The sequence below is a fragment of the Paramisgurnus dabryanus genome, chromosome 7 (assembly GCF_030506205.2).
Source record: "Paramisgurnus dabryanus chromosome 7, PD_genome_1.1, whole genome shotgun sequence".
NCBI classification, from domain to species: Eukaryota; Metazoa; Chordata; class Actinopteri; order Cypriniformes; family Cobitidae; genus Paramisgurnus; species Paramisgurnus dabryanus.
The window spans coordinates 33,398,933-33,413,782 of NC_133343.1; the positions used below are offsets into that span (position 1 = coordinate 33,398,933).

The following is a 14,850-nucleotide window of genomic DNA, read 5'->3' on the forward strand; positions in this document are numbered from 1 at the left end:
ATACTGAAAGAGAGATAAATAAACAGACAGACAAGTAGAGAGACAAACAGACTGATAGACAGATTGATTGATTGATTGATTGATTATTGATTAATTGACATACCAATCGATAAACTGTCTGACATCCAGACAGACAGACAGGAAGACATATAGAAAGACAAACCAACAGAAAGACCACCCAACAGACAGAAAGACAGAAAGACAACAAGAAAGACAGACAGACAAGCAGACAGACAGACAGACAGACTGAAAAACAGACGAATAAACAAGACAGACAGACCAACTGAATAACAGACAGACAAATAAACAGACAGACAGACAGACCACCTGACAGACAGACAGACTGAAAGACAGACGAATAAACAAGACAGACAGACCAACTGAATAACAGACAGACAAATAAACAGACAGACAGACCAAATGAATAACAGACAGACAAATAAACAGACAGACCGACAGACCACCTGACAGACAGACAGACAGACTGAAAGAGAGATAATTAAACAGACAGACACATAGGCAGACAAGTAGAGATACAAACAGACAGATTGATTGATTGATTGATTGATTGATTGATTGATTGATTGATTGATTGATTGATTGATTGATTGATTGACAGACCAATCAATAAACTGTCTGACTGACAGACAGACAGACAGACAGGGAGACATATAGACAGACAAACCAACAGAAAAACCACCCAACAGACAGGCAGACAGACAGACAGACAGACTCAAAGACACCAACAAAAACAGACAAACAGACAGAAAGACAGAAAGACTGATAGACAGACCAATAGATAGACTGTCTGACTGACTGACAGACAGACAAAGAAACAGACAGACAATCAGAGAGACAGACAGACAGATAGGTAGATTGATTGATAGATTGACAGACGTATAGATGGACCGTCTGACAGACAGACAGACAGACAGACAGGCAGGCAGGCAGACAGATAGACAGACAAACCAACAGAAAGACCGCCCAACAGACAGACAGACCAAAAGACAGACTAATAAACAGACAGACCACCTGACAGAAAGACAGGCGATAGACAGACAAATAGAGAAACAAACAGACAGATAGATTGATTGATAGCTAGACTGTCTGACAGACAAATAGACAGACAGACAGACCAACAAAGACAGACAGATGGACATAAAGAAAGACAGACAGACAAGCAGAGTGACAGACAGGAAAACAGATAGACAGACAGGCAGACAGACATACAAACAGACAGATAAACAGACAAATAAACAGACAGACAGCTAGATAGACAAACCAATAGATAGACCACCCGACAGACAAACAGACAGAAAGACTGATTGATTGACAGACCACTAGATAGACTGTTTGAAAGACAGGAAGACAGATAGACAGACAAATAGACAGATTAACAGGCAGACAAATAAACAAATAGACAGACAGCTAAATAGACAAACCAATAGATAGACCACCCGACAGACAGACAGGCAGCCCGAAAGACAGACAGATCATTTAAGGCATAATTTACATTTGTACAAAATATTTCAAGCAAGTGTTCAATTAAGGCAATTTTTTAAATAAAGTTAATAAATAAATGTAGTCACGATTAAAGGATTTCATCTAAAAGTCTAAAAGAAATTTGTCCTAATCCCTCTATAATCTCTTAAAAGCTGAAAGCTCTTCTGCATTTACTCTTCAATGGGAAAAGAATTAAGCTAGTCAAAGAAAAGGTGAAACTTGTGTCAGATATAATACAGGTCAGTTAAATTATAATTTCAACAATACTTTAAATAGCTTGATTAAACCCTGAGCAAAAAGCATTTCATAAATCAGTCTGACAATGAAACCTGATTAGAATCAGACCTCTCTTTCTTACAATATAACCATGTGTGTTAAACATGGTCACATATTCATATAACTGCTATGAATGTCATTTCGTTAAGTTTTAGGTACAGAAAACCTTTTTTTACTTGCCCCTCTTCACTACAAATGAAACGTTCAACACGGTTTGTAACAATATTTTATTAAAATTGTACTTATTTTATCTCTAAATAAATGATGAACATCATCCACTGGGACACAGGCTCTAGTTTGGTTTTTTGTACGTACAACATTCGCCTTTGTTCTTTACCTAATAAGGTAAAAACCTGTTGGTCTCTCATGTTAATTTCACCCTCTCGCAATTATCACCATATAAGGTTTCACAGAGAGATAAACCTGCTTCACTATTGATATCTAGCAGCTGTCCGTCAATTTGCTAACACAAAGAGCAGCAATTATAGGTTTTCATATGCAAAAAAAAAACATAAAAAAGGAAAAACATCAGGGCAGCAGACAAGAGCAGCAACTGAATAACCAGAAGAGTTTCATCCACATCAAAACAGACCCATCAGAGCCCAACATAAAAAAGACAGGAAAATTAGATGAGCTTGAATTATAAACTATAATCTATCATTTAAGACCCTGCTTCTGACAATAGCCTTTATTTTCAGTTTTATTCAACAAGCTGAGAGAAATTTATTGTAAATGAATCCTGAATGCTTCCTGTTTTCCGAATGAAGCATCGTTTGCAAGCCTTTTTACGGACTGTGAGACTATAACATTGGGATTTCCTTTATCTCCAACACATCAATGGACTTGAAGATTTAAAAGATGGAGGCGTTCGTTATTATCTTTTCGTACTGTTTTGATATTCTTCAAGAAGAACAAAGCCGTAAGGTTTTGTTTAGGGTTTTATTAAAAAAGCGTCTGTGATTGTTTATCTCAAAAATGGTGAAAAAATAGTCTCAAACTTTCACCGGGGCAGTACCTTTTAAAAATGTCCTAATATGTGCAATTTAAGTACATATATGTATACATTAGGCACTAATATGTACCTATAAGGTACTATTATGATTTTTTATGTGTACTTTTTTTAAAGGGTACTGCCCAAGTGACAGCTAGTGACATTTTATGACAATTTCTTTAAATGAGAAGTTTAAATATGCAGTACTAAAATCTGATATCTGATAGGAGTGCCTTCACTTTGATTATTTGAACACTGAGATCTGAGAGACAATATTTTTAAACATAATTTTTTCAGATTCTGCTTTATGTTCACAAAATTATTAAATAACAAATTTATTGTGTCCTTTTCAGTTTTATACCAAATAATTAATTATTTATTTAAAATATAACATTTTCTTCATGACATTACTAAAATATTTGACAATACAAGTTAATATATACATTTAAGGACACAAAAAACTTTACATCATTTTTTTTTAATAAGATAAAAGTTTAAAGTGAGTAAAACTTTGTGTACCATAGATTTTTTTATATATGATTTAAAGTCCCAATTCTGATTAAAGTTTATAAGAGCACATTAATTAAATATAAATATATACATATTTGTCAGAAGATTAATCGTGATTAATCGCATAACAAAATTAAAGTTTGTTTTTGCATATTATACAGTATGTGGGTGCACTGTGTGTAATTATTTTGTATATGTAAATGTATACATTTAAGAAAGATTGTATGTATGTATATTTGTAATCTATATATAATATAATATATATATATATATATATATATATATATATATATATATATATATATATATATATATATATATATATATATAATATATATATATATATACATATATATATATATATATATATATATATACATATATATATATATATATATATATATATATATACATATATATATATATATATATATATATATACATATATATATATATATATATATATATATACATATATATATATATATATATACATATATATATAAATATAAATAAATAAATATATATATCTTTTTTTGTTTTAATAAAATGTTATATATATATTTACACACACATGTGAAAGTTTCTTAAATACATACATGCATTTGTGTGTATTTATATATACAAAATAATTACACACAGTGAACACACATATATTATGCAAATACAAACTTTTATTTTGTATCTGATTAATCGTGATTAATCTTTTGACAGCCCTTCACTGCAGATTTAAATGTAGATATATGTACAGTATATGAGCTATTTATAAATCCTAAATATATAAATATTTAAAATAAGATAAGAGCTATGAGCGTAATTCACACTAATTACAAAATTAATTTAGTTTCAATTCATGGGACAGAACGTAAAATAATTATGAGGTCGAACAGCATTACTTATCTTAATAAATTTACTATATACAATATTATATAAAATATAATAGTTATATAAATAATACACATGGAGCTACATAATATACCACAGAAACAATCTGAGCTCAGACAAAATAATGTCAAAATTACAAGGCTTATATTAAAGCTCCATATCACACAGGTAATTGTTTTTTTTTTTACTTTCATGTCTTTTGTTATATAATAAACATTTTTTCAAAGTAATGCAGTGTGACTCACACAGACTATAAAAATGAATCAAAGAGCACAATTTGCTGGCTTTTAAACTGTCTAAATCGCTCGCTTTTTACAACAGCACAAAACTAAGAGGTTTGAATAGCTATTATTGAACGCTATTTCCCAAACGCATGCAAAAGTCTTCTGCTTCGCTCTGAAAAGCTTTAGAATTGCATTCATCTGGAATGATCACGTGACTCATCCGGACAAAGACTTACAAGCTAAACTAAAGACACTTTAGCCTTGGAAAACTGGAGAGGTAAGAGTCATTCATTAAAACATAAGATAATGACAATAATGGGCTGAAGTCAATGAACCAGTTTCTCATTTGAGAATGAGTAAGGCCTTGGCTATGTTTTAAAACTAATTAGCCAAAACTGTCAAAATTAACCATAGTAGTGTACAGCGCTCCCTGATGCGATATAATACAAATCTAAGGAGGTTATATTTTGTAAAAGGCAGTATTATACTTTACTGATGAAAAAGTACCTCCTTCCTTTTCATCCATACAGTACATCAATCTAATTGTGAAGGTTAGTAGGTAATACCTTTGTTCTATATTCACTAAAAAATAAACTAGTGTGACACAAAAAAACAAAAAAAGTATTCATGGATTCCAAGTCTCCATTTTTATCTCATGTGACCTTCAAGTAAATAGATATCAGTGTAATGAGAGAACATTAAGTTAATCAGCTTATTTTTAAAAGTGACAATTATCTCTGTTTACTGGTAACCTTACTAATAAGGATAAACTTGAGACGCTGGGTATTAAATCAAGAAAATATTGTTGGCTATTTATTTTGAATAAAGTCGGCTTTGCGACTTCGCTAACAAACCAATTGGGAATAATGTCTGCAAGCAAAGGGTCATTTGCAGATAAATTTACGAGTTTCATTATTTTACTTTTAAACTATTAATTGCACGGCACACAGGAGTTTGATTCTGATTGGTCAATTGTGTCCCCCATCAAATATTTTGGTATATAATGGCCATTAAACTGTAACGCAATACCACACTTCACATTTCATTACAAGCTTACCGTCTTCTTCTGTCTGTTTGACAATCTCCTCGCTTTCTTTACTGCCCTCAGGATTGGCCAACACCAACCGGAGTCTGACCGTCACAAACGGCCTGAGTCCTCTCAGCGTGTAATGAGATGATGTTGGAATGAGCTCTTCGGCGGCGAACTCCTGCTGGTTAAAGATGTATTGGTATTGGACGGTCAGGTTAAAGCTGTGACAGCGGGTCACAGCGTACCCGAAGGTCTCCCACTGCAAGGTCAGCTGGCGCGCGCGGATATCCACTACGTTCACGTTCTGTGGACCGTTGACTGGATCTGTGGGCAGAAATGAAGAAGAGATTGGGTTAATTGAGAAATATTGATTAAATGAGGTGGTTTGACATTTGTGACATCATCATTTTGGAAAGATTTAATCTCTGACTTTTTCCATGTTTAAGTACTATAATTAGGTCTCCAGTGCTTCTATCAACCTAGAAAATGTGAAACCCAGTAACGGTTTACCAAAATGGCACAGTTTTGGTAAACCATTCTCTGCAAGCATGTAAAAAAAGGGTAATTAAAATTTGGCTCCCCTTGTGATGTCAGAAGGGGATAATATCGCCCTATCCAACCACAGCACTGCCATTTAGTGCAGAGATCAGCTCATTTGCATTTAAAAGGACACACGCAAAATGGCACACCAACAAAGTGACAATTTTAACTTGCTATAATAAATTATCTATATGGTATTTTAGGCTAGAACTTCACATATGTACTCTGAAGACACCAAAGATTTATTTGACATCTGAAAAAAGTCTTGTGAAATGTCCCCTTTAAACAGATTTAAAATAATAGATTTTCAATGTGACCATTGAGCACTATTTGGCATTGAGAGATTTGCATCACTTATGTCACCTGACCACTAGTTGACATCTAAACCAGCGCCGTTCTTAAAAACTCGAACACATTGCTTTCTATGAGTATACGCACACTGGCACCAACAGGTGGCACCTTGCCGCACCGCCCAGCTGTGACTCAGGAAGTTGCTCAAATCCCTGTCGTGCCACAGAGTGCCACTCACATAGTTTAACATTAAATCACATCATATTTGTCCCAAATCATTAACGATTAACATTGGCTGCTAACGTATATTTTGCATTTTGAAGTAGACGCTATTTGACGAAGCTCGCGCTATTTAATGTGCACTTCCGGTTTACGATACCTCCGAGTTGTCCTAGATGGGACGCGACGCTGAGCTGCGCGGCCGGTGTGCGACCCCCTTAACACCGCCAGCAATTTTGTTGCTTTGTGTCGCTAGTCTCTTTCAATGAGGTCATTAGGAGGCGTTCCTAATAGTTGTCCTAGAATCAACTTTAAACAAATCAGTAACCATCCTCTCAGTAAATGACAATACTTCATTTGACAACACGTCATTTGCAAAGTCAATCGTCATTTGCATAAAGTTGAACTGTTCTCAACTGTTATGGGTAACCGGACACGCCCACTTCCCATCGCCAACGGTCGCTATTGCTCGTGTCGCCGGAAATCGGCAAGCTTCCATTGAAATACCCGATTTCAACCGACTGGCAGCCTACAGGACAGATTTACGAATATTTGTGCCAGGAAGTGAAAAATAATCTCTGAAAAGGCGTGGACACAGTTGTTTTTGCGACTGACCTTATTGCACTTGCATTTGAAGGAGTTTCCCTTTTAAACGCAAAATTTACAGTAGAAGAGTTTTTAAATGCTGCTTTGGTACAATGAACAATTGTAAAAAGTGCTTTATAAATAAATATTGAATTAAATTAAATGAATAATCTGATTTACTAAGGTTTACGCTTGTCAGTTTACTCACTGCATGAAAAGAGGTGTATCCGTACTAGGAAACCCCTGTAAACACCACTGATTTTCGGAAGTATCTACTAGTTCCACTGACGGTAAACTACTAATTCCACCAAGTTAGGAAACTCCCGTAATGATACCAATTCGGATGTATCTTGCTGAAGGGATATCCCCGTGGCATATGCAGCCATTTGTTGCCATGGCAAGTAATCCCATTGAAGATTTTGGCAGAGGCCACTTTCACACCTACAGAGGTATCACACCTTTGCACAATTCTGGTGTTCCCATTGGTGTTTAATCTCAACACTGATTGGTTGCTTTTAAAACCCTCTCCCAAAACTCTGACAACTATTGGGACACAACTTTGAAACTTTCCAGTTGAGATGATTTGATTGGTTACACTTTGTATTTAGCCCAACCCAAGCCCTCATAGTTTAGTGACTTGATTGGTTATTTGCCTGCTATGCAGATAGACTACAATCCCCCCCCCCCCACTACATCCTACTATACATGCCCAAAACCCTTAAAAAAAAAAAACTTGAATTGAGTTTGAAATGTTTATTTAATAAAAAACTGAACAATCCACAATTGTCACAATCACAAAATAATATTACACATAAATATTAGAAGTTGCATACATAAACAATACTATTTAAACTTATAAATATACAGACAGAGAAAGCAATATTAGAGTAAAATAAAACAAAATAAAAGCAACAATGAAAACTACATTCAAAGCAGTACAATGTAATGTAGCAGTGGCGGTTGCAAATTCAAAATAAGTGTTCGGAGTGTCATGTGTGTTGCTTGTGTTTTTAAAATGTGTTTGTTGCTTCATGTAAACCATGTGCATCACGTGTTTAGTCAAAACACGTGATGCACATACACGCACTCGACACGCAGAACACATATTTTGAAATTGGGAACCACACAAATGACGGGCTGTATACATGTTGTGACAAACTTCGCATCAAGTGCTCACAAAAAACAAGTCGCCAGCTGCCACTGTAATGTAGTAAATACCTAAATAAAATGAACAACAACTATATTGATCTTGCTTTAAGAAATCAGTCCTACACTGCAAAAAATGACTCTTACATAGTATTATTGTCTTGTTTTTAGTAGAAATATTATTTAAATTAAAATGCTTTTTCTTGATGAACAAAATGACCTAAGAAAATAAGTCTAGTTTTAGACAAAATAAATAAACACACACACACTTTAAGTGAATTTGTGCTTAAAACAAGCAAAAATATCTGCCAATGGTGTGAGAAAAAAAATCTTACGTTATCTTTTTTCATAAAAACTTTATTTAAGCACAATTTTCTCACTCCACTGTTAAGATATTTTTGCTTGTTTAGGCACAAATTTACTTAAATTGTATATTTTTGTCATAAACTACACATATTTTCTAAGGTAATTTTGCTCATCAAGAAAATACATCTTGATTTAAGAATTTTTAGTTTTTCTACTGAAAACAAGATAAAAATCCTAAGTTAGAAAGTGATTTTTTGCAGTGTAGATTCAATAGCAGAGCTCTGTCTTGGAATTAATCAAACATTTCTCACTGTAACACTGTCATTTCTCACATTTAAGAAAACCGGTTGCATTAAACCATTCAAGTTTTAAAACACATAGATTTGAGTACTGTGAACTTAAAAAAATTGAGTCACATGCAGTTATGCACTTATATTTAAGTTCACACTACCTAAATATAAGTGCATAATTGCACAAGACTTAAGTTCACAGTACTCAAATTTATGTTTTTTAAAACTTAATGGTTTAAGGCAACCGATTTCCTTAAATGGTTTGAGTTAAGTTAACTGTTGTCAGCAAAGGTAAAGTTGATGCACCCTCATCTGGACAGACATCTCTTTGGAACCCTTTGGAAATATAAAAGTACATATAAGTATTTGGCATAATACTAGTACACATATACAGATACACACGACAAATCAAATGACATATAATTAAAGTTGTACATTTTAGAAAGTTTACATTAAACTGTACAAAGATACAACAACATATGATCAAAGAACTTCATAATATACATCTTACTTCATTTTCTGTCTTGATGTCCTCAGAGTCTCTGTGTTGTTCTGCAGCTTCATTACAGTAGGCTAGTTCAATATTGTTGTCTATCAAACACAGAATAAAAAAAATAGAATCACATACATCATAACACATCTATTAACTATTTAACCTCTTTAATTTAATAATTTCATTATTAAACTTACATCATTTTGGCCAGATTGCAGTGACATCAATTTCTTCAGTGTCTGGATCAGTCTGATGTTTTAGCTTCCACTGTTACTTCATTATATTTCTCTGGCAAGCACAGAATTAAAACTCAAAATCACATACATCTGTTTACTATCTAACATGTTTGATTTTAAAAATTGAATGAATAAACATAAATCATCTTTACCCAGAAATCTCTTCATCGTCCACAAAGTTGACCACAGTGTACACGACCTCTGTAAACACAAACATGAATAGACTTCATATTTAAAAAGATGAAGAACAGCAAACATATAACGTTTAAATATATTATGACTCCAAGCTTCTTTACAATAAGCATCTAGGTTCTCTCAAAGTGAAGCTGGCTTTGTTCTAAATCAATATAAAGCTATTAAAACAGTCTTGAAAAATAAGCAGCATCTACCAGAACTAAAGCAATGAGCTTTTAACAACAAAAGATCGTCTGTATAATTTAAAATAGCAGAGAGACACTTGCTAGCTGCTAACATTTCAAACACACAAGTTACTGTTGCTTTGTTTGTTTTAAGCAAAGAACGTCTCATCTTGGCGTCTTTAAAGTTTTGTGTTTAAAAATTTAAACATCGAATTGATTCTTCTAACAGCCCGGTTTGAATGTTACTTCGCGTATTTTTAACCTCATGTTTACCGCTGTGTACCACGTATACCCTTAAAGTTTTACTGTTTGTGCTTTAAATTCAAACAGTTCTAGTATAAAGACAAAAACGAATCATAGTAAATAACATAATATGAACAAATAGGCAACCGATCAGCGCGATGCAGGCAAATGAATTAAATCAAACTTACCTTACTGTTAATGAGCAAACAAAGAGACCGCGAGTAATCCATGCAGTAACGGTTCACGATTTTGAATCTTCCCGTCAAGCCCATAGGTAAAGCGGTCGCACCTGAAGGGTGGAGGTGCATCCTGGGAAATGTAGTCCTTTGGCGTTGTTCCTGCTTGATCCTCTGCTCGCACTTAATATACTTTTTTTATAATCCGCGTTTTCACACTATGCATTGTTCTTTATACTTGATAATTAATAAAAAAATACAAATAAATGTTTTTATAAAGTTTATTACGTTGACAAAGCATGTTTAGTTGAAAAACATGTTAACAGTTATTTTGAATGATGCTCAGATTTTCTTAAATATAAAATCTTTGTGAATCAGCACTTTCTTGATGAAATACAAAACTCTGTATAAACATGCCTCAGGAATTATCTCTGGGTTTAGTGGATTAACTGCCATACTAATCATTGGAAACATTTAACGTATACCTAAATGAATTTTTACTTAAATATAAGTGAATATAAACTAATACTGAGTTAAGACATGTAGCCTAATTAATTTATTGTAAATGAATGCATTAACTAACAATGAAAAACACGTCATGTTGTAGTTAATGATGACTCTTCAATAGTTTATGATTAGTATATGCCTTAACCCAGCATTAGTTCATGTTAAAGTAAAAATGCATGTATGTCTTTTTTCACTGTGATATATTGACCCTTATTATATTATAAAGTCCCCATCTTTTTTATTTAAATTGATTGATTGAAGACAAACATTATAATATGTGGACTAACTTTGTACAAGCATGCATTATCATATGCTAAAAGTTACCTCCTCAGATAGACTAGAACATTGATTGGTGCCCAAACATTTTCCTTACAAGGGCCAAACCTGACTGAGGGCCGTGGGCCAAAAGTAAATGTTGTTGTGTTATATTAAAATTAAAGTTGCCCTGATAACCCCTAATTTATAATTTTAAAAATAAATAAGCAAACATTAATCTGTTTATGCATAACTTATGCAGTTTTATTTTCCCAGGCTTTTTGTAGAAAAAAGAAATCGTTTTGCCAATCATTTTAAATATCCTTTTCTCTGTGTGCCACTGCCCCAACCTCTTCATTTTTAGTCTATAGTACCCGAGTCCATTAATTTCCGTGATGCATTTTATACACCTTCAAGAATGCATGAAACATAAAAAAATTCACTTTAATCCCTTGCATTTAATTTTAATTTACATTTTGTAATGTAAAAATACAACAAAAAAATGATACATTTTAGAAAATGTTTAATAAAAAATACGAACATCTGCGTCAATGACTTTTGTTTTCTTTTTACTTATCTCACGTGGCATGATGGGCCAAATTAAAGGTCTATTGTGGGCCAACTTTGGGCACCTCTGGATTAGAAGTACAGTAGCTGACAGATATCTGCAGATATGTTTACCCGAGTTTGTCAGTCTGTATCACCCAACATGTTTTGCATTCATATGTGAAAGACTGTCTTTTAGATTATGGACCTGTCTATTGATATTTTTGTTTCCAATTTATCAACATCCTAGCTAGCAAAATTTGTTACATGATGTCATTTGAACGGCTTCTTTTAAACAATGTATGCAGCATTGAGAGATACATGCACAATATTCTGACCCAGGGCAGTTGGAAACATGTTTTCAAAGTGTTGTAAATATATATTCTGAAATAACATTTGTTGCATTTCTCTTGAGTCAGAGACATAATTTTCACACATTAAAATGGTAATTGTGTTCATTGAATTTTAGTTATTTTGAATTATGCTAAGTTTCTTAAATAGACGAATTAAATTATATTAATAATAAACGTATTTAGAAAACACAGTTTTTATGTACCACAATACTGTATGTGCTGTCTTAAGAGACATGATTAACCCCCCCCCCCCACTCAGCTCTGAAAACAAAGAAGACATCTCTACCTGTGGGTCATTAACATATAAAAAGCCCTTCACACCTCACACCCACCCCTCCTTACAACCAGCTGTAAGGATTCCTGGAAACTTCCACCAGTTCCTACATACATCCACAAACGTAAGGTTTCTGGATGTTTAACAAGTTTACTTTGGTGTATTACCTTTCCAAGCACTCTGCCTCAAAAATCTGGCAAACCTAAAGTTTAGCAGAGATTTCCCATCCCGTATTTGTCCGTATACAGCTCTTTTCATGCAGTGTGTACTGGTATTGGCACCATCGTCTAACGGCTAAAAAAGCACGGCTCAAACCCTATGCTAACTTGTGCTGCATTTGGTAGATCTTGTCGGTCATTATGAAAATGAGATTGTTGCGATTGTGTTCTTTAACATGTACATTGTCCGTAAATCACCATCAGAAATGTCCATTCCCATTGGGTGCTTATATGAAATTGCACTCTCACGTAAATTTGCTCTGTTTAGTAAATCTGGCCCAACCAACTATTACAGCCATCCTCCATCATATTAGAGATCCTAAAACATCATAATCTGTGAAACAAGCAGTATCAGAAACTCAGCAGCGGATCCATTGGGGCTGTTGGAGAGAAGCTCTTTGTCCTCAATGTCCTACTAATTCCTCATGATTAGAAGAATCGCATAAAAGAGACTGGAAACCAGTTTCTGAGTTTGGCCTCGAATGAACCTCAAAGGAGCTGAGAGTGAAAGAGAGTTTTGACGTCTTAAGATAGTTTACATCGTGGCAGATCTCTTAGGGCACAAGTTTTGCGAGTTGGGAGTTTCGGGGAACACAGCAATCTGAGCGTTATGACAGTCTAGGACAGCAGCTGACATAAATGTTTTCTGCTAAAAAGACTTCAATAGCTCATTTATCAGTGCAGTCTACATATGGGACTTTAAGCTGTAGAACGTTTGAAATATCGTTGAGACGTATTGTGTTCAAGCAAGAGCAATTCAGACAAATCGGTAGAGGAGTTGAAAATAATAGGCTAAGTAGACAAATGTCTCCATAACTGCCTTCTATGAAACTCTGAGAAGCAGAAAAGCAAAGTATCATCTTAAATCCACAGCGGGAGATGTGCTAAACACTTTTGCCCAATCTTATTTCACATTTTTATTTTATGCATTAGCTTTTGTCACCATGCATGGTTCCTGGGATCGAACCCATGACCTTGCCCTTCCAAGTGAGCTGGTGTTTACGTGTTACTGCAACACGTCTTATTCAAGCAATTCACACAAAATAATGACAAATGACCCAGCACTCGTTCTTATCTTAAGGTGTCATCTAAGCAGATTTAAGACTGTAAATGTGATGCCTCGCTCTAATGGCTTAAACAGCATATGTCTGCCTCAGCAATGTTTTGGCTCTCGGCCTGCGAGGGTCTGTGTCCGAACACCCAGCCCCCCGTCGAGGGAAGGTGTTGGGCCAGTGGGGGATTTGCTGGTGGACAGGTGGAGGGTAACAGTATCATCATTAATCTGACAGAAAGAGGTGAACGTTTGAGTGCATTAGCAATATGCTAATGTGCAGCAGTGGGGTGAAATGCGGTGCCATAGGTGGCCTTTTGGTGCCTGGTTGAGGGGTGGTGTGGATTAGCAGGGGGAGTTGCTGATGGATTGCAAACGTAGAGGGTCATTAATCGTAGACGTTGGGGAGAATTGCATAAGAGAAATCAATCTTCAGTACTGCCGCTGTGCAGCTTTGCCATGATCTCTGCTAACCCAAACGCCCCACAACATTTGTCACACCTCCACCACCCATCTCTTTCTCATCTCTCTGTGGAGTCAGGAGGAAACTGCGAGCAATAAACATATCAACAGGTGTCCACCCTACCCAACTGTGTCAGTTTTTTTAAGCCGAGCAACTCGGAGGAGAGAAAAACAACAACAGAAGCAGAATAATATAGGAAAATGACTACAAATTAACAGTAGAAAAAGTAAAATAACATCTATATTCATAAAAATGTCAAAAACAAGTAAAACATCTGCCTGGCTCCTTTTCCTTTAGGAGAGCAATAATGTAGGCATATGCTTTGAGAAAGAAAGAAATAGAGAGAGAGAGAGAGAGAGAGAGAGAGAGAGAGAGAGAGAGAGAGAGAGAGAGAGAGAGAGAGAGAGAGAGAGAGAGAGAGAGAGAGAGAGAGAGAGAGACAAAGCGTGGGCCGAGTCTGCATGAGACTAGCAGAAAACAATAAAAACAGCAGGCAGACAGATGCATTATCACTCCTAAAGTGTATAAGATTCTCTTCAGTGCTAGGAAATTTCTGCAAGGTTGCACTTTCAAAACACACTAACCGTCCTTTCAGTGGTCATTTTGGCCCCACTGGTCACGAGAAAACAAGACCAACCATAAAAATATCTCCATTCAAACGAAGAGCGTCATCAATAATGAAAAGATAAAAGTCCTATTCCACAACCTTGTGGGACACCATGAGTATACTGCCTACATAACTAAAACCAAACCTCACAGATGCTGGATAAGAAGCAGTTTTGTACGCTATACATATACTGTAGCACTTACATTTATTTGCCAGACACCTTTATCCAAAAACTTAAAGAAGCGGTTTTCCAGGGCCTTAGATTTATTAGGA

At 34.9% G+C, this 14,850-nt stretch overlaps 1 protein-coding gene and 1 long non-coding RNA gene across 11 annotated transcripts in view; both read right to left on the reverse strand.

The window, feature by feature from the left end:
• ptprt (protein tyrosine phosphatase receptor type T) overlaps nucleotides 1–14,850 on the reverse strand; it is a 320,643-nt gene that overhangs the window by 146,133 nt on the left and 159,660 nt on the right. For all 10 annotated transcript variants that reach the window (XM_065279615.1, XM_065279610.1, XM_065279609.1 and 7 more), the window contains exon 8: nucleotides 5,447–5,743. In XM_065279615.1, coding sequence (XP_065135687.1) covers nucleotides 5,447–5,743 — 297 coding nt within the window. The remainder of the gene's footprint in view (nucleotides 1–5,446; nucleotides 5,744–14,850) is intronic.
• On the reverse strand, nucleotides 8,681–9,618 carry LOC135769874 (uncharacterized). Its single transcript, XR_010542523.2, has 3 exons — nucleotides 9,487–9,618; nucleotides 9,308–9,387; nucleotides 8,681–9,132 (listed from the first exon to the last, which is right to left on the reverse strand). It is a non-coding gene; the product is annotated as an uncharacterized lncRNA (long non-coding RNA).